The sequence below is a fragment of the Chiroxiphia lanceolata genome, chromosome 5, assembly GCF_009829145.1.
Source record: "Chiroxiphia lanceolata isolate bChiLan1 chromosome 5, bChiLan1.pri, whole genome shotgun sequence".
Classification (NCBI taxonomy): domain Eukaryota; kingdom Metazoa; phylum Chordata; class Aves; order Passeriformes; family Pipridae; genus Chiroxiphia; species Chiroxiphia lanceolata.
The window spans coordinates 66,028,064-66,053,195 of record NC_045641.1 but is presented as its reverse complement, the minus strand read 5'-3'; the positions used below and the strand labels follow the sequence as shown (position 1 = coordinate 66,053,195).

The following is a 25,132-nucleotide window of genomic DNA, read 5'->3' as shown; positions in this document are numbered from 1 at the left end:
CCAGGAATACTTGAATTCCAGCCCTAACTGTCCCACTGATTTGCTGCATGGACATGTATTAACTCACCTCCATCTGATCCAGCTGTACAAATGGCAGGCAAATACTCTTCCTGCACAATCATTTCAGGATTTAACTGTTGCAGTACGAAGTTCTGGCAAGGTGGCATTTGTTTTACCCACAGAATAATTCAGCTATCTCCAGACCTTCCTTCTGTCCCTTCATCCTGATGATATATACCTTGCTCCAGCTGAATTTGCAATACCATTATAGAAACAGTTTACTGGGATCATTTGAAAATCACCCACCGTGCACTGTAAAGGTCTGTCATTGCTCAGGGTTGGTTTTTTTTAACTCCTTTTGGCCAAAGATTGAAAGTTGTTCATTACCGCAGTTCACGCCTGTTGTGATCCACCATACTGAAGATTTCTTAGCTTTTACAGCTTACATGTATACTTTTTGTTGTTTTAAAGCAGCAGCTGGTATCTTTAATATATTGGCAAAGAAACAAGGCAGCTTTCTTCGGTAACATTAGCATTGCTGCAGTGTCAGATCATAGATTTACTCTAAATTATATTGTTGCTTACTGTACTTGCCCTTGCTTTTCCGATTTTTTTCATCATTTCAGTTTTATTTTGGTGGGCAAAGGCAACTGGGCAACAGAGAAGCTGGAATTTTTAAATCACGTAGAGTTTGGCAAAATAGGCACAGCAAATATCAAAAAACCCGAAAAGCACCAGGTGTGACTTTCATGACAGCCATTCTAAACCATGATTTCCAAAGGTTTGTAAATGGAAAAGGAAATGTTGCCCGTGCTAAGATCTTTCTAGTAAAAGCCATTTAAAAAGAGTGAGAGGGACAGTTTTTCTTTCCCCCACAACCCGTGGCAGTAAATGTTCATCCCCACAGTACCAATTATCCCCTTAAACCAGGGAGCTTGGTGTCCTGTCTGTTGTTTGCTGCCAGAGTTCCCTGGTGTCCTGCCTGTTCCATGCTCCCTGTGAAATCCCTCCAAATGGCAGAGCAGACAAAACCCAACAGGCAGACGAAGCCAGCTTGGGTTGGGTGGGAGAACCAACAGGTTTGTGCCTCCTGGGTCCACCTGTGATCCTCAGAACCACCTTTCTGTTGCCACTCAGCATGAGGAACATCGCTGGGGATGAACCTTTACTAACTCTGTCCCTGCCTGAAGGATGTCTCCCATGACTGGTTCTTTCCCTTAGGAGTGGAGGTGCAGTGAGGGCTCGGCAGTTCAGCCCACAGAGCTCCAAGCTAGAGGGGGTTCAGTCTGACGTTTCCTTTCCTGAACAGTGCCACAGGTACAGCCTGCGCTCAGAGTGCACGGAAAATCCAAGCAGGTTGTGTGGCAAACACCTCTTAGGCAGTTTCAGTTTCCCATTCTCCAGAAGTGACAGACTGTCACTGCGTTTGCTGCTTAAACTGCGCAGGGAGATTAAAATTTAAAGCGTTCTTCCATTGCAGCTAAAATAGCAAAAACATTTCCAGCCATACAAATTTTAGATTGAATGTACTTCTCTTAACAAAGCTTACCTTTCAGGCCTGAACTAACTGAGAGCATTCTTTTGCATTTTTTCAGCCCACATGCAGTTCACTCAGCAGTTTTTGATTAATGCAGAGACTGAAGCATGGGAATCTGTTCTGAGTGCAGCTCATTCTTGTTAGCCTATCGCTCCAGAGTGGTAGTTTTTTTTTTAAATTCAAAAAATACACCATTAACATTTCATATTTAACCTCAGTGTGTTCTCACAGTATCAAGGTAATTTAAAAGATAGTTTAAAAAACGATACTCCTTAGTACTTTTCTAAAGAGATGCCGAACAACTGTCTCATTTATTTTGAGAAGTATTACCAGCACTTCTGGAGTAATGGAAAAATCGAAATTGAGTAAATTCCACTTGCTAAACTGGGTTCAATCTCAGAGGTGTTCCACATCTACAACTTCTACTGAGTGGATTGAGCATTCTGTCATGTTTAATATTTGATGATTCCATAAAAAAATTCTAACCTTTTTATAATCATAGAATCATAGAATCAGCTGGGTTGGAAAGGACCTCCGAGATCATCAAGTCCAACCCTTGATCCACTACCACCGTGGTTACCAGACCATGGCACTGATGCCACATCCAGTCTCATCTTAAAAACCTCCAGGGATGGAGAATCCACCACTTCCCTGGGCAGCCCATTCCAATGCCTGATTACCCTCTCTGTAAAGAATTTCTTCCTAATATCCAAATAGGCACATTTGGGTATAGTTAGCATCCAGAATCATTCATGAAATTATTTCCATTAGAATCAGAGAATCATTGAGTTTGAAAAAGACCTTTAAGATCGTCAAGTCCAACCTTAGCATTACCACTGTGTTCACCATTAAACCACGCCTTCGAGTGCCACATCCACACGTTTTTGAACACTTCCAAGAATGGTGACTCCACCACTTTCCTTTGCAGTCTGTTCCAATGCTTTACAACTATTTCCATGAATAAATTTTTCCTAATATCCTACCTGACCATCCCTGGCACAACTTGAGGCCATTTCTTCTTGTCATGTGACTTGTTACCTGAGAGAAGGGGCCGACCCCCACCTCACCACAACCTCCTTCAGTCAGTTGTAGAGTCATAAGACTCCCCCTGAGCCTGCTTTTCTCCAGGCCGAACACCCCCAGTTCCCTCAGCTGCTCCTCACAAGACTTGTGCTCCAGACCCTTCCCCAGCTCCGTTGCCCTTCTCTGGACTTGCTCCAGTGCCTCAGTGTCTGAATTTTTTTTTACTATTGAATTAGTAAAATTTATAGACCGTTTTCAAAGGAAAATTCTTATCTCTTTTATGATGTGGGTCTGCTGGATCTAGGACAGTTACAAAATGTTATGGAAGTCTTGGATAGAAGAAATTTTGGGTTTACTTTGGCTTGATCTTTTTTTTAATTCTGGTATGTAGCACAAGATTTAATCACAAGTACAGTACTGGGAAAACATTCTGAGGCACTGTGCCTTGATGTGACACACATTTGTAACACATATTAATGCAACAGAAAGTTGCTTTAAGGTGACAGTAAGGAATACGTAACAAATAAAATATACCTAGGTTAAACAAATTGACATCAAAACTGTTTTCCTGTCTTTTTCTGATTTTTGCAGAAGAGCAATACCATTTATCAAAGCATCTGCTCTAGAAAGATATTGAATAATTAGAAAAATCTACACTTTTACAGAATTACCTATCTTATGTTTTCATGCCACTGTCCACAATGAGTGCCCTCCATCTGAATTTCTCCTCCACAAAATTAGACACATTATGATTCCCTGTGGAACTTCATGGAGGTTGTGATATTTTTTTACATTTGAGTTCAAAGCTCTGCTTAAGTTAGAGTTTCAATTTTCAAATGGAAAATTATGTATACTGGGATTTTTTTTCTCAAGCGTCGCACAACACAGTTTTCAAATTTATTTACAAATGGTAATCAGATTTCACAAGCCTAAGCTGGCAGAATCTCTTTTATATAAACTAGATAAGGTCAAATATATTTCTGAGGTAAATTCACTAAGTGATTTTGACTCATGGTTAATATTTGACAATTCTGGATGGAAATTTAAAGCAATTATCACAAAGTTGTAATCATCATCCTGATTGAAGTAAGTAATTTGCTTTTCAAACAGGTTAACAAATTAGTATTTTTCTTTCTGTTTCATTGTATATTATTTCAGGTTGTGTATGACAAAGTCACGGAGCTCAAAGGCCACGTACTGAAGCTTGTTGTGAAAAGCAAAGGAACTTTTGTGGGAGCTGTTAACATTCAACTGAGCAGCGTCCAGTTAAATGAAGAAAACTGGTATCCACTGGGAAATAGTATAATTTAAATTTTTTCTGAGATAATTCACTTATTTATCCACTAATGTTTCTTTATCCCATTTCCCACGGTACATTTTGTCTCAGTTGCCCTTGAGAATATGCAGTCATCTGCTGAGCACGTTTTTTAACATTCTAATCATAAGGCTGTTGTCTTAAAATTACTACCATCTTCTTGCAACAGATTCCTGACAGTGTGAATGTAAGAAATCAGATGCTAAGGACTTTTAGCAACATGCAGGAAATTCTTATGACAGCAATAAAGATTTTTGCTTATTTCATATTCAACTGGACTGTAAGAATACTGAATTCTGTACACATCAAAGTGTGGAGCCTCATTCCTTGCACATTAATTCCACTGGCTGTGTTGAAACAATGCTGATAATGGTGTAATTTATCAGCAACTGCTGTGACCCCACTGCATGTGATGATTTCACCAGAAAACCATGGGATGGTTCCCTGGGTGCCAACACATTTCAGATGTCCAACAAATTTCACATTAAATCTTATGCAATCAATAATTTATTTAAAAAAAAAAAGAACGTAAAAGCTTTTGCTATAATGTAACATTCAATCCAGGGTATTAATTTGTCAGTAAGGGTGTGTAGTTTCTTTTATTCTGACATTCAAGGAGCAGATATAACTGGTGATTTGTGAGAAGAAAGGAGGAGGGAGCAGCTAATGCTCATGAATAAATAGAACATATTGAATGTGAGCTTTCAGTGGGGTATTTATTTGAGATCATGATATCACAGATACTTTTTCACCAGTCTTACCACATGTGCTTACCTCTTATGCTGCATAAGGCATTCAAGTCAATACATGCATTGAATTGACCTTGGGGCTATAAAATAGATCTTTACATATCAAATAATGAACATGAGTGGTTCCTTTGAGTTCACTGAGGCTGATTATGGGCTCTGTTGTTCAAGGCATTTTTACAGAAGTTGAGGAAGCACTTAAGCACATCTTTAAACATTTGGCATGTGAGCAGCCATAGTGAACTGTCCATTATTGCCAAACTCTTACACACACTCAGCTGACCATGTATAGAGACCTTTCCAGGACCAAGGGCACATATTTAAGGCACGGGAGAAATGTTGATTTGTGATCTGCTCTGCCGAAAATTTTAAGTTACCATATACTGGGTAGGTCTGACATTTGTTCTACCAGGTGGAAAAGTGGTCAACATAGGGATAATAACACCAGAAGTGAAGATAATTGCCTTCTTTTCCCAAAGGACACTCAGAAATGAATCTTCAGAAGGTAAAGTCGTATAAAGCTCCTGAAGTGGGACCAGTTATTTAGGAAACAAAATAGGCTGGAGTTTTTCTCAGCATCAAACCAATTGACTCTGTCACTTGGCCAGTTTTTATCTTAGAATATTCTCCCCAGGCAATCTGCTGTATTAAGCTCCTCCTCAGTAAGAAGAGGTGGGGGGAACTCTGCTTGAATATTAATGGTGAGAGTATATGCAGAGCTGTAAGAAGCTATGAAATATTTACCACATAAAAGGGATATTGGCTGGCACACAGATACCACTACAAAGATCACTGTGCCTAACATTTTAGATTATAGGCTCACCTGGGTGAGAAATCAAGTGCCTTGTCATTCAAGGACAGAAAACACATTGAGGCCAGCTTACAACGTTACCAAATTACCTGACCTTACAGTTCAATATTGATTTTAGATTCTTCTTAGTCTACTGTCTTAGTTTCCTTATTATAACTATAATGCAATTTTCTATTGTTTCTCTGTGTTATTTCCTGTGACATTTTCTAGTGGTTGTTTACCACATACCCTGATTTTCCATCTTAGAGCAATATTAAATAAAATAGCATTAAAATAGCAATAAATAAAAAGAGCGTTACAATATAATATCATAACTGTCTGCAAACATAAGCAATATTTTGTTTGGCATTAAAAAAAGAAAGTTGTAAATATAATATCCTTTTTTAAAAAAAATAATCATGTTTGAATAAAAAATCTGCCATTAATTGGGTAGCTACAGTCCTGTGGAAGGTCAATAATACTTCAGTTCTGTAAGGAACATGGGAAGATTTTGTCTTCTGGGCAAGATCTACACTGATAGCTGTCAGGTGAGAAGTAGATCTTAAATGACACAGTTAATCCTTGCTTTTTCTAAAATTCTTCTAGTTCACCTCAAAACACTGTGCTTCCTATTTCCTGAGTTCACAGTAAGATATATCCTGAGCTCCCTGCTGCTATGAGGAACGTGGCCCTTAACAAATTAGTCCATGAATTTTTTTGTCTTTCTTTAGCAGCAGGAGGTTCAAGACTTAGCTAAGAAAAGGTACCAGTATTAGCATATGATTTTTTTATTATTTTAAGAGCTACTTTTTTTCTCAAAACTATTTTTTCAAGTAACAAAATTACAGTGAACATTAAGGAGGAATAGCTCAATCAGAAGCTGCCATTGTTATAAATTTAAAGGGTACATTGTATGTGTAGTTTTTCCAGTTCTCTTAGAAAGATACAATGGAAAGAAATTTTTTTTCAATATAATTGAAAATGTCAATGTAACATGCTCATGTCATAAAAATTAGCCTTATCTGTCAGAGGCTATATATTAGGCTACTATTTTCAGTAATTAATCATAAATTTGAAATTAGCTGAAAATTACATTATTCACTGAATTTTAAAAATATACAAAAAATTTCAGTATTTATGAATTGTTTCTAAAGAATCATAGAGTTATAGAGTCATAGAAAGGTTTGGGTTGGAAGGAACCTTAAAGATCATGTAGTTCCCACCGCCCTGCCATGGGCAGGGACACTTTCACTAGACCAGATTGCTCAAAGCCTCATTTAGCCTGATCTTGAACACTTCTAGGGATGGGGAGTCCACAGTTTCTCTGGAAACCTGTTCCACTGCTCACTACCCTCTCAGTAAAGGATTTCTACTTAATATCTAATCTAACCCTGCTTGTTTCAGTTTAAAGCCATCCCCCCCTTTTCCTGTTGCTACAGCCCTAACTCTCAGCCTGTCTACAGAACAGAGGTGCTTCATCCCTCTGATCATCTTTATGGCCTCCTCTGGACTCTTTCCAACAGGTACTCCATCTTTCTTGTGTTGGAGTCCCAAAGCTGGATGCAGGTGGGGTCTCACCCGAGCAGAGCAGACAGGGAAAATCTCCTCCCTCGACCTGCTGGTGGCTGTGCTTTGGATACAGCCAGGATGCTGTTGGCCTTCTGGGATGCCAGGTCATGTTGATATTCTTGTCAACCAACATCCCCAAGAACATCCCCAAGTCTCTCTGAGACTGACTAGCCTGTAGTTCTCTGGGTCTTCATTATTTCCCCTTTTAAAATGTGGCTTATGTTTCCCCTTTTCCAGTCAGTGGGAACTTCACTGGCCTGCCATGACTTCTCAAATACGATGGATAGCAGCTTAGCCACTTCCTCAGCCAGTTCCCTCAGGTACATCCCTGTGGATGTACCCTGTCAGGTTCCATGGACTTGTGCACCTTCAGATCCCTTAAATGTTCTTGAACATTCTTCTCCTACAGCAGGCAGTTCAATAATAGCAGCAGGGCCAACGTCAGCAGCTGTTACTGATCCAGGTACCACTTACACAAGTAGTCCCATTATCTTCATAAAATCACTGAGAACGTGCCACTCTGGAAATCAGACCACTGGCTTGTTGCAAACCCAGTAATGGTACTTTATTGAAGCGGGGTGCCATGCCCCAGAACAATTCCTACTGCAGAAAACACCATTAATAGTACCAGATGTGGGCAAACAGCGACGCAGATTCGATCTTGATGCCATCTCTGGTCAGCAGCGGAATGTTACGGTAACCTGGAAATGCAATCACACCTTATTAGTGTGCTAACCACAAGCACAAATGTTACCATGGAGTGCTTTTATGATCTACAATGCAAATAAGGCATAATTTATGATTCTCTCAATTAACTCTTTAAAATAAACCGAAATGATACAGAACCCAAATACCATTTCTGTTGTTTTTTCTCTTCTGCGTATGCAGTGTTTCAATTCTGGCATTTCTGGTCACAGAGCAAAAAACTCCAGTGTTTTTCACGATGTGGTATTTTTTCAAACTGAAGACTTTTAGCCCAGTGATATTTAAACATGGGGAAAGCATATATTTTCACATCCAAAGTTATTACGTGCTGTAGCATTGTTCTGATAGCAAATTAAATAACCTGTGAATCAGCAGTTCTAGTGCCTCAGAGAAGAACAGTGTTGCAGCAGCAATGCACTGTCCAGCTGAGGCAGAAAAAAAAATGTAGTGTAAGATCTACCATGACATCTTAAATCTGTTAAGGTTCTTCTTTTGCATATGAGTAATTCCTGTTATCAGGGATAAGGCATGCCTCAGAAACTGTGTGGTCATCTGGTTGTTGAAACATTTGGAGAAGCTGCACTTCTCAATTTAAAACATAAATAACTTACCTTAAACAATCTCATCTCCAAAACCCCAGCCTGTATTGCTTTATATGACTAAATGTCTATTATTTCATAATAATAAACAATGTTACTTTTGATTAAAAAACTGTTCTGTGTTTTATCCATGTATATATAACTGCAGTTATTCAAGTAATCTCTGTTTTGAATAAATATTTCCCGGGCTACAGTTTTACAACCTAAATGATTCTGTGTAAAAGAATCAAGACATTCCAAACTCAAGTAAATGAGGGTCCCAAAGACATCCAGACATACCTAAAGAAGGATTTTGAAAAGACCTCTAAAATCAAGTCCAACCTTTGACCAATCACCACCTTGTCAACCAGGCTGAAGTGCCTTGTCCAGTCTGTTCTTAAACATCTCCAGGGATGGTGACTCCCCCACCTCCCTGGGCAGCCCAGTCCAATGTTTGACCACCCTTTCAGTGAAGAAATTCTCTGTGGTGTCCAGCCTGAACCTCCCCTGGTGCAGACTGAGGCCATGTCCTCTCATCCTGTCATACAATATGAAAGTTCCCCTGGTATCTAAGGTTCAGCTTCTGGGCAGCAGATAGTAAAGCTGATTCCAGGCAATTTCCATCTGAAACCAGTTTTTAGGGCGTGCACACAGTATGTGGAAGACTCAGTGTATTTCCTATCCAAAGATACACTTCAGGGACTAAGACTAATTTGTGAAGACGCCATTCTAGCCCCTACCTACAAAATATTCCATAAAGTTTCCTGAGAGAAGTAAAGCTTCCTTTTTTTTTTTTATTGAAATTGCTCCAATTTGCGTTAAATAATTAACTGTTTCTGGATCCCATGATAATAACAGTAATAACTGAATTCCTCTCCTGCATTGGTATTCTCCACAGTAGACTCACTGGGACAGGGACTGTAACACAGGACCCCCCACTCTTGCCTTTAAGCACCAAGGTAGAGAATTATTCTCAGTTTGAGCCCCTCTGAGTATAACAACATAATCATTGCATGAAAAACCAAATTCTGCTTCAGCTGGGCTGCAAGCATTCCTCCCCAGTGTAGTCTGCTGAGTTGGGAGGCTGCTGCTGGGGAAAGGAAGGCAGAGAGGATACAGATTTGAATCCTTTCAAAAGAAAACATGGGGGAGAGTGGCAAAGGCACAACTTTGTCCCACTGCCCGTCAAAGGGAAAAAAAAGATGTAAGCACTGCTCAGCTTTTGGAAGCAACTTGCCCTCGGGGACACCTCAGGGATATGAATCCTAAGGAAGGAGGGACAGTCCTGTAGTACAGATTAAAGCTGAGTTCTGAAGAGTAAGACTTAAATCTTAGCTCGCTCTTCAGCATTTTAGGCAGTTCTTCCCTAGGAAATATAGACTGTTGTGACTCCCTCTGTAAGAACATTATTTTCTCATTTCACTGTCTAAAGAGTTTGGGTACCTAAAGCAAAACCATTGTTCCACACCTGGTTTCAGCGGTCTCAGTGTTAAGCATTGCACTAAATTTTGAAATTATTTATCACTTCACTTCTTAGAAGCATTTTATTTATGCCTCTGGGCAATCCTGATGGCAAATTACATTTTCTTTACCTTGTGTTAAGTGGTGAATGGGGCAATTTTTTTGACACCATCTGTAGTTTTTGTACCTACACTGATTTCCTGGCATTTTGTATTATTCCACTCAAAATACTTCCTGTAGAATCTGCAAGCTCTTACTTTTCCAAAATATAAATCCCTCATTTGTGGCCATAATTAATCATACAGGCACATTAGAGCCAGGAAGAAAAATTGTATATAAAAAAAGCCCAAATCAGTTATTTTACAGGCGTACGTAAACATCGTTTTCTGATATTTAAATTTGTCTCAGACATTGCAAGTTGTCAGGTTTGGTTGTTTTTTTTTTATTATTATCTGAAAATATACTAAGGAAAGGAAAGTAAAAGGTTATCAGCGTAAAAATTTATGTTGTAGAAAAACAACTGTGCTCCAAGAGTAATGTCCTTGTTCTTGCGTAATTCCTCAACCTCAACTAAGAATCACAAGCAGCTTTATGACTTCAGAACACGGGGGGAAAAAAGCCATTTAAAATCCTGTTAAGCTTAATAAAAAAGGCTCAGTGCCTGTTGCCAGCACCAGTGTTTTCCCTCCACATCTTTATTCACTAATAAAAGCTGTTTGTTTTGTCAGAAATAGCTTTAGAAACCCAGTGTAGTAAACAGCCATTTTACATAAGCCTTTCTCCTTGGCCTACTGACTTCTGTGTGTGCTCTTTATGTGCAGCCTATTCATTACAAAAGGTTCCAGGAACCGTTCCAGAAACTCTAGTAAGAAAAATACCATAAATATTTTGCCTGATTTATATTCTTTGTTCTCCACTCTGAAAAGTTGCAGATAGGTTACCTGAGGGTTTTTTGGTGGTTGGTTTTGTTTTAATTTGGTTTGTGTTGGGGTTTGAGCCTAACTGAGTAGAAAGTGCACAAAACTGTTGCCTTCATAGCCATTCTGACTAATCCTGCTCCTTGTAATGAATTAAAATACCATCTGAGCAGTTTCTATCTAGAGTGGAATATTGCAGTAGGAATAATTAACTGTCATTAATATTATTTTGATTTCAACATCCTGGATTCACATTCACAGGGATTTGCATAGTTCAAAAACCAGGGAGTACCATTTTTAGATATGGTTATACAATCCTCCTTTAGAAAATAGACATAATGCTGCACTTTCTCAATGCTGCTGTAATGATAAAAGCCTCGAATGTCACAGATTTTTTTGAGCTGTTATAGGTGGCTCACATAAAATTGTTACCTGTATTCAGGCTCATCACAGGCAAAGTGTATTGACCAAGGAATTCATTGTTAACCACAGAGATCTCATCCTCCACACAGAAGCGTATCATTGCCAGTTCTGGAACTTGGATGTTAAAAGAGAAGGTTTCGTTCCATTTAGGGCACAAAGCTAATGGGAAAAAAAAAAAAAGAAAAGAAAGAGGATTAAAATACAATTTCGTTTTTTCTAGTTAATAACTGAATTATTCTATCTGCTGTCACTAGTTTGAACTGGTGAGGGTTCATTCTTCTTCCCTAGATTTCTGTGCCCATTTAAATAGATGATGAGACTCCCACTGACTGCGGGGGTACGTAGATCACATCTTTTGTATAGATTATGGAGTTAAAACTCTCATTGGGAAGCTCTGAGAATGAAACAAACTTAAACAGCTTGTGAGTTGTTTACAGCATACAGGTCAGCCCCTTCGTAAGGATTTGTCATGGATTGTCATACTGTAAAACAAAAGCCTAACAAAGTCAGTGTCATCTCTTAGGAGAGCAAAATAACCAGGTTAAGAGCCTCTGCTCAATTTAAATTTTCCTATAGACATATAGGAACTATATGTCTGTATAGACATATAGTTTCGTGCTTTTTACAGAGTTTTTCCAAAGTTTCTCCTTTTACAGTGCTGGAAATGAGGTAGGAGCTAAATAAATTCAGGTAGTAAAACATTCGCTAGACTAGAAATACAGAAAGAGGATGTGGAACAGGAGGGGGTTACTTTGTCTTGAGCAATGATCATACAGAGAAAAAAAATTCAGGGGCTGATTTAAAACAGCAGCCATCTATAAAAAAGGCAATAGAAAAAATAGAAGACAGAAGTACAAGAGAAGGAAGATCACAGGCAACTTGCAGTCTGAGACATCAAGATCTATATGATAAAGATAAGGGAGTGCTTGAAGGCAGCTACAAAGAGTACACACTTCACCTGTCAAGCAATTAAGGGACTACTCCTACTAGAAGCTTCATATGAGCTAAGTGATGAAGCTACAGAAGTTTCTTCAGGAAAAAAAGTCTTTAAATGTACCAATTAGTGTACTGATTTAGGCTGGTTGATTTGCTTCATATCAACCCTTATGGTGCTGTGTTCTGGATCAAAACAGTGTTGATGACACACCAGCGTTTGAGATACTGCTGAGCAGGATTTGAACGGTGTCAAGGATCCCTGTCTTTTTCTTGCTGCAGCACACCCTCCCCATCCCAGCGAGCAGGCTGGGGGTGCACAAGAAGTTGAGAGGAGACACAGTGGGGACAGCTGACCCCAACTACCCAAGTGATATTCCAGATTATATGGCATCATGCTTGGCAAAAGAAAGCTGGGGGAAGGGAGGAAAGGAGGATGTTCAGAGTTACAGTGTCTGCCTTCCCAAGTAACCGTAATGTATAACGAAGCCTTTTTTTTCCTGGAAATGGCTCTATGTCTGCCTGCCCTTGGGAAGTGGGGGATGAATTCTTCATTTTTCTCTGCCTATGCGTGCAGCTTTTGCTTTACCTCTTAAACTGTCTTTATCTCAACCCAAGAGTTTTCTTCCATCCAGCTGGGGGAAAGTGGGCAAGCAGCTCTGTGGGGCTGTCCAGGGCGACAGCAGGTGTAAAAACGATTCCGTCTCCCTTTAGGAGAGTGCTCCTAACTAGGAATTTTTGCTTCCTGAACCTACTAATCTACAAAAATGGCACATAGCACGAACTTCTGCTACAAATTTTGTGCCAAAAGATTCTAGTCTAGAGAGAAATAATTGAAGTTTCTGTAAGTTAGTACCAATGCCCTGGGATGCAAAACTGTTAATTCCTTATAAAATACTATCGTGTTTTGTTCACAGTCAAGAGAATCGGACTGATGCTCACCATTGCTTTTTACAACACTAGATTTCTTTTTTGCTTGATCTTCTGGCACACCATAGATTTCTATCTGCACTAAAGGGTCAGCTTTGTTAGTCTTCGACAGGCTGCTGGGTGGTAACTGATGACCACTGATGAGCTGGAAAATTAAAGTTGTAATGGATTGAAATAACTCTAAGAATCAATTATACATAGTAGCCATATAGTAGCCATAGTAGAAATAGCTGTTTCATAGTAGAAATAGCTGTTTCATAGTAGAAATAGCTGTTTCATAAGAAACTACTGCAAATAGCATATACCAGCCATAAACTCTTCTAAAAATGTGTATTAAACACAAGAAAATTAAGAATATGGTCCTTCCCATTTAATTTTTTGATAATTTCATAATGGTTTGGCTTGGAAGAGACCTTTAAAGGTCATTTAGTCCAACCCCCCTGCAATGAACAGGGACATTTTCAACTAGATCAGGTTGCTCAGTGCCCCGTCCAACCTGACCTTAAATGTTGACAAGGACAAGGCACCTACCACTTCTTTGGGCAACCTGTTCCAGTGTTTTGCCACCCTCATTGTTAAAAAAAAAAAAAAAAATCTGATATCATGCTTTAAATAATAATTTTCAGGTTTAAATTTTGATTCAATAGCTAGACATAAATATTATACTTTGTTAACATGCAAAATAATAATGTTGGAGGAATCAGTTTCATGATTTCTAGCATTTTTTGATACCAAGCTCTTGAATTCCAGTTTGTGTCTAGTGGACTAGCATTAACACCCATGGTGACATCAGCATTGTGTTACAGGGTGTGTAGCAGACTGCCTCACCTGTGTTCCTTCTCTTGCATAGTAATACATAAAACCTCTGCATTTAGTAAGCTCCTTGATGTTTTTCTCCTTAATTTAGTTAGCTACCTAGAAATTTTGCCTCAGACTGCCCTGTAATCTGGCACCCAGCCTAAGAAAGGATTTATGAAAGTCACAACTTTGTGTGCTTTCTGCCTGTATTTCAGGACACCTAGGAGAGAATAACCATCTGTGCTGGTGTATGGAATGTATCAATAAACAGATACAACCCTGCAAGCCTTGGTGAAAGATATGACTCTTGATCCTGGTGTCAGGACTAAGCATCAAAACTCGTGATAGAGATTCTTATTCCTCGGTCAACCACCAGAAAATCAAACTCCACAAATTCCACCTTTTGCTTAAGTATTTTCTGTAACACCTTGCTCCAAGAAAACTTCTAGCCTGACGTTGAAGAGCAGTGGCTTAGCACACACTGATGCTGTCCCCTTTCTTCCTAAAAAATAGCTACTACCTTCTCTAGAAAGCTTTGCAATCGCTCATGGGGTGCCCACTTAGATCCTCAGGAGATTCCTTGCCATGTCCTGAATGTCACAATGAAAATGCAGCCCCACTGGCCAAGGCCTGCATCACACTCCTACCCCATTGCTAGACCCAGTCTAAGTCCCCCATGGGGTGGGAAAAGAGTGAGCTCTTTTCAGCACACAATGACCTAAATCCATAAATCCAGTCAATTTTTGAGACCAAAGGTGAAGCAGACATACAGAGAGTAGTAAAAAGTGTTGGGCTCAGAAGTCTCCTTATGAAGCACCTTGAATATCTGTATTTGTCCTTCAAAGGCTATATGCTTTTGTTGATGGGAATTGTGGTACATCAGCTTAAGAGGGACATTGAATTCAGTAAAATCAGGCCCTGTGTGATTTTTCTGTTCAGTTCTGTTTTTCATTGATTGATTCCTTCCCAGTCATTCTGAGAGATTTGGCCCCTAGATGTTTTATCTCTTTACCTTCAGTTAAATAATTTCTCTACTCATCAAGGTAGTAACTCTTTCTCAGCAGAAACTGCTTCTCCTTCGACTCCTGCTCCTGATTCTTTTTGTCTTCAACCACCATTTCCTGGGTTTTGCTGCTGACTCTGTGAATGGAGCTCCCTATGCCCTACAGTCCCACTGCTCCTCTGTAGCCTGCACCACTGTGCCCTCAGCCTAAAAACCTGCCTTTCTCTTTTCCAGCTTCTCCCACACTCAGGCATTTACTTCCCATTGTCAATGAATTTGTCTGTCTCCTGCATTACAACTGGGGAGTTCTGCTCATCTTAATTAATTCCTGCTTTATACAAATAAGGGCTAAAATAACTGAGGTATTTGCCTGGCTGCTTGAAATCATTCAGCAACGTCTATTCACAATTGGTATGCTCACTGTCAGGACACTAAAATGGTCTTGATTAGGTGCATGCATTATGTAAGTACTTCATAATTGGTATTAACTAGTGTTTTATCTCCACTCTTTATTTTTCTGAAAGAAACAAAATAGCAATTATACACTAATTTTATGCTAATTAAATGGCATTTATGCAAGTAGTGTACTGTGTAATCAGAAATATCAGTTTTTCATTGGGAAAAGGTAGTTTTCTAACTAGTGAACAATTATAAGGCATCTACTTGACCTGAAAAAAGGGGTTTTCTAACCCAGTATTTGTAAATGACATGTATTGATAATATTTTTAGAATATTTTAATTTGAGAGAAGTGGAAATAATTCAAAGGCTTATTAATTCATCCCTCTTCACACTTATTTATGTTATTCTAGGATGATAAATAGTCTTTCATGTATGCACAGGAAGATAATGAAACTTAAAAGAAGCATAAAGCTTCCTATTGTATCTTTAAATATTACTATTTGTCAGTTAAGATTATAACAGTACATGTGGTATTATTAATATTTAAAGAAAAAAAAAACACCAAAAAGGCACATTTGATTTCTGAGTTTTCAGACTTCAGCCTCCACAACCACAACTGACCAGTCCCTTTGTCAGCTACACTGTTTGTATTTCTATACACAACACCACGAAAAAAATCATGTATTTTTTACAAACTCTTACCAGCTCTGAACACCTACATATTTTAGCAAACATGAGTGAAGAACAAATGGGAAAGCACCCAAGCAGCAATAGATTACTGTATGAGAGTAATCTAAAAAACAATATTAAAACAATATTAAAACAATATTAAACTTCCCGACAACCAGAAAGGGGGATAAGATGAGAGACCAATAATAGATAACAAATACATCTGAACTACATAACATTTGTTTTTCCCATTTTTTAAATAATCTTACCCTTATTGACAGAGACATTGGTTTACTGTATGCTCCCACATTTTTTGGTGTAAACGTTGTGTTGCGATCTCTCAAGAACTCGGGTTTCAGCACGTAGCCACAACCACCGTTGTCTAGGAATTTTCCATCTTGCAATTCCATTTGTGTTCCCGGTGTCTGGAAGTTTAAGGCCACTGTAAAATTGGATAAATATTGATTTTAGTGAATTAGATTTGAGACCATTTTATAAAACAAATAGTAAAAAAAAAAAAGTGCAAATGGAGTTAAAATAGGTATATCTTTCAGTTCATCTGTAAGTTCCTGTTATTTCTCTTAAATTTAGCAGCATTCAATAATGAATTGTTCACACACAAAAGCAGGGCACTATTTAGAACTGCACCACTTTAAGAATTACCCTATAGTTCTTTTTTATATTACAGTATGTCATGTATTTTCCATTTTCTTTCTAAATTAGACCTTGGAGAATATGAAAGGAGACATCTTTTTTCTCTATGAGAACCAAATTCACATACTAGGTTCTCTACAGCAGCAAGACCCTGCACCCCAAACTTGCTAACAAAGTTCTGGTGCAGAAGGCAAAAGTCTTGGATTGTATCTAACCTTAGTTACGGCGCAGAATTCATCACAAAAACATGTCACCCAGAAGATCAAGAAGCTTTATCTTAGAGAATATTCAGTGCAAATACATAAGTTTGTAGAAGCAATTTTAAAAGTGTTCTTAAAATTATGTGAGCACTCTCTCTTTAAGGTTAATCCTCCAATATTGGTAATTATTGTCGGAATACACCTGACAGCTTTTCCTTTCCTTGGCAGTTCAAAACATTCCTGGTTTGCTGCAGCAGCAATAATACAATACACACGTCTCATCAACAGGATATTGTAATTCATGAGATAAAGCCAACATTGAACTAGACCTGTTTAATGAAATTTCCCCTATTCCAGTACATTAGAGCTTCCTGTCACATTCAAAATAGAAAATGCAGAAGTCAAATCAGCAAAGTGATAACATGACATGTGTTAAATAGAAAAGAATAAAAAGTCATTTACTTGATGGCTTGGTAAGAAAAAAAAGAGGAAGACTTTAGCAGTTTAAGTGAGTCCTCATAATTCAGGAAGAAGACGTTATTACATGTTCCAATGAAATAATATAAATGTACTGAATGAAGATTTTACTCGATTCAAAAATCCTCATGTGATGTGGAAAATGCACAAAATGTTTTCACCGCAAAAAGTATTCGTTCCTTCACTGCTTTGATGATCCTTTTAAAACGTTCTGTAGTAAATGATAAAATAGGAATGAAGCAGCTGGTGCTATGGGCCTGGTGTTTGCACTACACATGTTTTTGGTGGGGTTACTTCAGAAGAGTTCTAGCCTGGTTCCATGGCCTCAAAACCAACCAATGGCTGGAATACACCAAGTGCTCCCCGTGTGCATCATCTAGTTCACCTGAAAGGAATCCTATCTGTGCTACCTGAGATTGCTCTGCATCATGAACCAACATGCAACAAGTAGGAACAGTTGGAAGTCTTGCCTAAAAAACCCCAAACAAACAAAAAAAACCCCAAAACAACAATGACAAAACACAACATGCACTTCTGGTTTGAACCAAATGCTAATGTGGATGCAGAGATAAATTTTGTGTCAATATACAAAGGGACTTTATTTTACCATTGACAATAGAAATCAAAGTTCAAAGTGTTCATATTGCCCATTGCACACCATTGCCTTTTTTAAAACAGGGTAAGTATTCTCCTGGTATGGTTTTGGCAGTGGTTCACAATTTGTTTTTTTATGAGTCAACATATCATCCAGAAACAGCCCCAAATGTGGTGCTATATGATGCTTGTCATATCTTAATACATTGATTCAAGCTGTGCAATGATGCTACAGAGCTGCAACCCCAAGGGCCCTGGAAGTCTGGGCCCTGGTGTCATCTACAGATAACCCAAGGTCTCTCAGTTCATAAATGATTCCTAGGCCATACTCAGAAAATGTGGCTTAAAAAGTGTAGCTGAAATTAGGCAAATTGAACAGTTGTAGCTTCAAATAGCAGCTTCCACATGATGAAACAAATTACATGATTGCACATAATGAGACTATTGCTAAATTTGCTAAGTTTTATAGGCTACTAAGTAGGAAAATCTGATGTAACTACAGAAACAAGCAAAGGAGAATACTTTACATGTCATCACATTAGGAAAATTACTTTTGCAACACATGTGAAGGGCAATGTTATTATGGATTCATATCTTCAAACATCAACACTATGTTTTCACTTAATTTAATTTTACCTCAAAATAAGTTAAAGACACACAGAACAGTAGTTTTAACTTACCTACTGGTTTCTTGGCATTGCAAGTTTTAGGGAGATTAAGGGAATGTGAAATTTTGCATCCTATGCTCTGAGATGCACACCTCTACTAAAACTGTTTGCAAGGTTTGCAGCTTCTTGGGGCCTCCCAGGACACTGCTTTATGGTGTATTGTTGATGCACAGTTTTTCTTTTTAATTATAATCCTTACACTTCTTGAGAAATGGGAAGGATCATAAACTAAAGCCTATTCCTAGCAGTGTGGGCTTAGCAACATCTTTCTGCAAGGAAGACCGAATTTCTACCCAGTGTTTCATTTCAGTTTTGCTGAATTCAAGAGCAGAACTGTCAATAACATGCTTTGTATTGTTGTTTTATGAAACAGTAGAAATTTAATGCATATATGAAGAGAGCTTTAAACTGACAATTTCTTTTGGAAAGAAGCCTAAATGTTCTTACAATGAAACCGTTTGAGCAGTACATCATCTTAATGTGTGGCTTTCATGGGGAAGTACAGACACCTGAAGTTTAGCACTGTGTACATTTAACTTTCTCCTCAGTCCTTTCATTAAGCTCTGAAAGCCTTTTAATGTTGGTATCAAAATCAAAACAGCAAAACAAAGCATGGTCTTGGAGGACAACCTGAGCAAAGGAATTCCTCAGTGTGATTCCTGCACCTGAAATGGATCTGCCTTCCTGGAACCACATGGCCAAATCTCCTTCAAATCAGAGTATTTAATACCCAAGTCATCTTCCATGGCTGCCCCAGTAGGCCCCAAATGTAAATAACTTCCTATAGCACATGGAAGTTAGGAAATTGCCTAGCTCCAAAAGATGAAACAATCCACACTGCACAGAGGAATGCAAAGAGTATATTTGACCAAAACCCTCTGTATCACAAGGAGTTAACTAAAGTCAGTCCTACAACTAATAGCAGAACTAACAACCTTCTAAATATTCAGATACAGCGCCTTCCATAAGCACTACCATTCAAGATGATTTATAGACTAAAAGCAAAAGCTTTTTAAAACCAAAATGAGCCCTGTAACTATGATTTGAAGGCAGTTGAGGAAAACTGCACATCTTTTGTCTGTGATCCTGCCTCTCAATTAATGGTCCTGCTGGGACTTTAAAATTGCCATTTTTTATTTTTTATTCTTTGCTTCCTGGCTCTATCAGCTATATTACTTACACAAGGTTTAGTGTATCTTCTCCATTTAAAAGGGAAGATTTTAAACTGGCTAAGGACACATTTATTACAAATTTTTCTTTAAATGAGCTACTTAATTGCATTTTATGCCATTTAAAATGCATCTCAAAATTTTATGTGATTTCAAACAATATCATATGTAAAAACCGTTCATTGCCAATGTTCCTATCTCCATGATTTACCTCACTCATTTAAGTCTAAAGAGGTATAATAGATCACACTTCCAACCCTTTTGTCAGCCTTGTTGCCATCCCCTCAGCTCTTTCTAGTTGTCTCTGTTCTTAAAATGGGCCACTCACAATGAATGCAATGCAATTCTGTGCCTTAAATATTTAAAATTTGAGCTGAATTCCACACAGACTGGGAAATGCTGGTGAAAACAGGACCATATCCTAATGATCTGGTATGTTGCCATTGGTTATGAGATGATCTATGTGATTGGATTTGAAGACCTTGCTTCCATTCCACGTTAGCACTCCCAGCTGGGCATTGACAGTCTATCCTTTCTTCTCACATGCAGCTCACAGCTGCACCCAATTCATCACTGCCCAAATTTAAAGAAATATTTCAGAAGTCCAAGAAAGATGGAGAGAGACAATTTGCAAGGGCATGTAGTGGCAGGACAAGTGGGAATGGCTTCAAACTGAAAGAGTGAAGGTTTAGATTAGATATGAGGAAAAAATTCTTTTTTCTGAGGGTAGTGAGCCACTGGAACAGGCTGCCCAGAATACAAAGGGTATATTTGGCTGCCCAGGCTGCCCAGAGAAGTTGTAGAGGCCCCATCCCTGGAAATATTCAAGGCCAGGTTGGATGGGGCCCTGAGTAACCTGGTTTAGTGGAAAGTGTCCCTGTCCATGGTGGGGAGCTTGGAACTGGATGATCTTTAACCCAAACCATTCTGTAATTCTAAGTTCTCACGTGGCTGGGTATTCCACATGATCTTTTTTTAGAGGGATGAAAGTGGCTTTTAAAACTGAGTATGAGGTCACTCAAAATCTGGATGCAAAGGGAGGATATTCAGTCATCAGATTACATTAAAAGCAACTGAAGACACCTGAAGGAAGAATAAACTGTAACATGATGACAAATTGTCACCTGCTCCATATACCAGGAGGCAAGCATTAATTTAATGGAAGCAGACCACACAGCAATGGGATCTCATCAGTAGTAAACAAATTCTATCACACTAATACCATCATCATCTGAATGATAAATACAACACCGATTTCTAAGCCTTGTGCAAGCATTAGCTATCACAACGTGCTCAAGTACAAATAATATTTCCCTTTGAATACTATTTTCAATATACTAAATCTAATATGCAGTCTGATGAGTCTGCAAAGGAGAAATGCAATGCATATGTAGTACCTTATAAACCTGTTTCACTAACAGCAGGTGTAGGAAGATAATGTGCTCCATCACCGAGTGGTCAGAGTACGAAACCAGAGAAAATGGTCTTTTTTAAGCATGATTTTTAACTTTATCTATCTGAGAAAGTAGAAAGACTTGCAGCATAAGCAAGCCTCTTTGCCATATTACAGCAGCCTCCTCAGATGGCTCTGAGCATTGCTTGCTGTTTTGGTCTTGTCTTGACATGTCACTCTGATCCCCACTACCATCTCTGGGGACTTAATTCAGGCTTGAGGACATTCTGTCCAAAGTCAATCTTTTAAGTGTCCTCAGCATCCCTTTTGCCTTGAGCTTTTTAATTTTTTTAAATCTTCGTGCAGCTCTAGCCCTCTTGCCAAGCCTGTGAATAGGGGAGATCCCACCCAAACTTTATGAACAAGGACTGTGGTCTACCAGAAAAAAAAACAAACACAGTGATCAGTTCCCTTGCAACACAGAGCAGGCTTAAATGGACAGTGAAAATTTTGGCACACAAATTCTCATCTCTTTTTCTGATCAAAAAAATTCATCAGACTGTATGTATTTTTTCCTTCTCCTTACAGAATAAAATTGGGCTTTAGGCATTCAGACTCCAAATATTATTAAGCTTAATTATAATTTCCGGCTTTATTTGTCACTGATGTATTTTGAAATGGTTGCTCTTATTTTACAGACACTTAATTTCTGAATGACTTACAACATGAGGGATTCTGCCACAGTAAGAGTAACTACTCTTCTGAGAACTGAGTAAATGCATGACTGTCTGGCACAACACGCTTAGAATGGGCAGTCAGTCTTTTATTGTCATTGAACCAATTCAATTCAATACTTTTGCTCTAAAGGCGCTGTCATTAGAAATGTTAAGAATTCAGCCCTACAGTTCATAATTGCTGACATTGTTCCCACATAATTACAAGGAGTTCTACTGGACAAAAAGATGTCGGGGGATTAAAAGTCATCCATTGTCCACGTATATCCACGAGTGGTTTCAATTAGGGATCCTCTCTCGTGAGGTTCTCATGGGAGAAGTACCTAAAGCATTTCTGATAAATTACCAAATCTAAAATTTAAATTGATTTTTGCTACCTAATGGATGTGTCAGTCTGAAAGTTACACTTCAGTGCAAGTCTGAGCATCCTGTCATTTAACTGATTTCATTCATCATTAAACAGATACTTTTACAAAATAATTTTAAATTTTTTTTAAACTTGTGATTCTTGGCAGAACAGCATATTTTACCGGCTTCCCCCTTCTGTTTTACTCTGACTCACTGACACAGAGTTTAGAATAAGACCAGCAAAGATTTCAGAGGTATATGTGTCCCTGCAATTTTTTTTCTGTCTTTCTTTAAAATTTACTGGATACCAGATATATGATTTACTATTCTACTGGTTGTCTGAAGTGAAGGTAGCTGGAAAAAACTGATAAAATTAAATTCAATGTTTCTTGCTTTTAAGTGAAATTCCAGTGTATATTACATACACCAAACACTCTAAAAATAAACAGACTACAGAGCAGCCCAAGAGCTTTCTCATAAACCTGACAGTAGACACATTTCTGCAGGAGGAACACGAAACCATCATTCAAAACAACTCCCAGACCTTGGAGCCATTCCAAAGGAAAGCTGAGTACATTTAGGGAGCTTCATATATTGAATGATATGGTCCCACCTAACTTGTACGTGTCTACACCTGAGTTAACTTGCCCCACCACAGCTTGTGATGATCAAATCGATGAAGTTTAATGGACAACGTATTAAAAAAATGGCTCCTTACTGGAAGTATTAGGTTAATCATATCCCTGCAATTCTAATAGCTGTCCCATTGGGCTGAGGACTTATGGACAGTAAGAAGCAAAGCAACCTTTTTGGGGAGGTCCATAAACCAGGATGGCTGTGTGGCCTATTACAGGTGTTGGAATTTTTTCCAACTACTTAATAAACACACTTATTTCTTTGGCATCTCTGTATTATCTTTACACAACACATTATGCATCAGTATTTAGTTAGATATATGATAGTTGTGTGGAGACTATTCTGCAGCAGTTGGAGAATAAGGAAAACATGGAAGGGGAAAGAATGTTAGAGAGTCGTATGAACTCGACCAAAATCAATGCGTGACCCTCCAAGATTTCGTGTGGGCTCCCCTGGCAAGCAGGTTAAAACACCTGTAATAAGTCTAGTTTTCACTTCCTAAAGAGGAATTTTTTGACTGTTAGAACCATATTAGAAAGAAAGTAATAATATAGGTATTGATACAGAACCCAAGCGAGGTCAGACTTCAGTTGTTTTAAGTTGCAAAGGTGAGGTACACCAAGATGTAAATAAGTGGGTTTCTTTTCCCTAGGTAGCGTCAGGTTAAAATCAGAACTGTTTAGAGAACTTTTTATCACTCCTCTTTTTATGAATTATTTTTTACCATATTATTGCACACAAGATTGAGCCACAAAACAGATGTGACAAAACTGCCAAGATACATTTCAACGTCACAGACCAAAACAAAACCTAGAATAAGAAAAAAATCCATCATACAAGTAGAGGAACTTTCACAGTAGTATACAAATTTTTATGAGTGCTCCAGAAAGCAGGTGCTCTATGTGGCCTCTTCCGATACAAAATTCTGTACCTGCCATACCATGGCTTTCTCCTAAAACCTATGACAAGTTTTAGTGATTCCTGTAGAGTGTTTTGATACATGGATAATGTTTCATACTGCATGCAAAGGCCATATTCAAAAGGATATTTAAGTCTTTCTATTTTTATTTTCACTGAAGCTTTCTTATGTTTTGGATTTTTTGCTCTGCTTTTTTCAGTCAATATAATTCAACTGATATATGTTTATTTAAATAACTGTCCTGAATTTTCTTTCCCTGCATAAATCTTTACATTCATTTTATTTACTACACAAAAATGAGCTATGGATACACCAAACCAGTTCTTTCCAGTGCCACACTGCAGTTGTATGCAGGAGGCATACTAATTTTCCACAGACTATTAAAAGGGGTTTTTTTCTCCAGAAGACTTCTTTGTTCACAAAACCTACCCTTCTCTTACGAGTCTCAATTTTCAAAGAATGGACATGGACTGCACAGTGATATCCCAAAGCAATTTTGAGGAACCTCTGTACTCTTAACTGAGGTTTTTAACTTGCCTTCCCTTGGAAACTAGGTTTACACAATTACACGTCTCGTCCTCAGCCCCAACAAATCTTGAGCCTGTTGGACCATTTCATCCTGCTTTAGCTGAGTGCCAGACTGCTCCAAGTTAATATGCTCCAAGCAATTTAGGGAAAATTGCTGGCAAGGTACATAGAAGAGCACTGTTTTGGGTCGATCACTAAGGGAAGGAAAAGGAATAGCTCAGCTCTCATCTCATGATGCAGAGGCCTGGCAGGCAGCATTATATGTAGGTTTGGCCAAAACCTAATATATTTTCTTTGCCCAGCCAGAAGAGTCATGGATGTTAAAGGAACTTAAGCTAGCAGGTGCAGGGAGGGTAAAAGGAGCTGATGAAAGGGGAATAGGTGACATAGGAGAAATCTGAGAGTCCTGTGAACAGTTTTAGGGAAGTGGTAGAAGGGATCTGGAGGGATTACTTCTGTGCATGGGATGTAAAGTTCCTGTCTCTCTCTGGTAGGGAGACAGGAAGGGTATGTAGACTATGCAGACAAAGGAGAGACACAAAAATTAGAAGATCTGTGTCAGGTCAGTGGAAGGACATCAGCAGAAGATTCACTGAGATTCCCTCTGGGACTTGCATTGTGAAGAGCAGTTATATTTCTGCCAAACGGTTATCTAAAACAGATTAGGGAATTAAGAATAGATCTACCATGGTTTGGAAATAATATACTGTAGAATTGTTTAAATCAGCCTATTCCCATGAGATTATTTTTTTTTTAAATGAAGATGCAAATGAAGGGACCAAGAGGGCAGATTTAACCACTTCCTGCATATTTTCAATTCTTCCAGGAAGGGCCCCAAACCCCCTATACAGCAAAAATCATATGTTTTGCATACTATTGTTTAGAATGACTTTTCTTTAAAGTATACTCTGAGTAAACAGTAACTTTGAAAGACTTCAGTTCTGTCTGAGATCTAACAAATGGATATTTTTTTTCAGAGATAAGTATGGAGATTTACAGGCTAGAAAGAAAACTA

The 25,132-nt window shown here is 38.4% G+C and overlaps 2 protein-coding genes across 2 annotated transcripts in view; one reads left to right on the top strand and one right to left on the bottom strand.

Annotated features, from left to right (window-relative positions):
• PIK3C2G (phosphatidylinositol-4-phosphate 3-kinase catalytic subunit type 2 gamma) overlaps positions 1–4,327 on the top strand; it is a 197,099-nt gene extending 192,772 nt beyond the window's left edge. The window contains 1 exon segment of the mRNA XM_032689057.1: positions 3,719–4,327. Coding sequence (XP_032544948.1) covers positions 3,719–3,871 — 153 coding nt within the window. The 3' untranslated portion in view covers positions 3,872–4,327.
• A 3,179-nt stretch (positions 4,328–7,506) lies between these two features.
• PLCZ1 (phospholipase C zeta 1) overlaps positions 7,507–25,132 on the bottom strand; it is a 47,231-nt gene continuing 29,605 nt past the window's right edge. Inside the window, exons 10-13 of the mRNA XM_032689055.1 lie at positions 16,067–16,239; positions 12,940–13,072; positions 11,074–11,223; positions 7,507–7,681 (exon numbers count right to left, since the gene is read on the bottom strand). Coding sequence (XP_032544946.1) covers positions 7,599–7,681; positions 11,074–11,223; positions 12,940–13,072; positions 16,067–16,239 — 539 coding nt within the window. The 3' untranslated portion in view covers positions 7,507–7,598. The remainder of the gene's footprint in view (positions 7,682–11,073; positions 11,224–12,939; positions 13,073–16,066; positions 16,240–25,132) is intronic.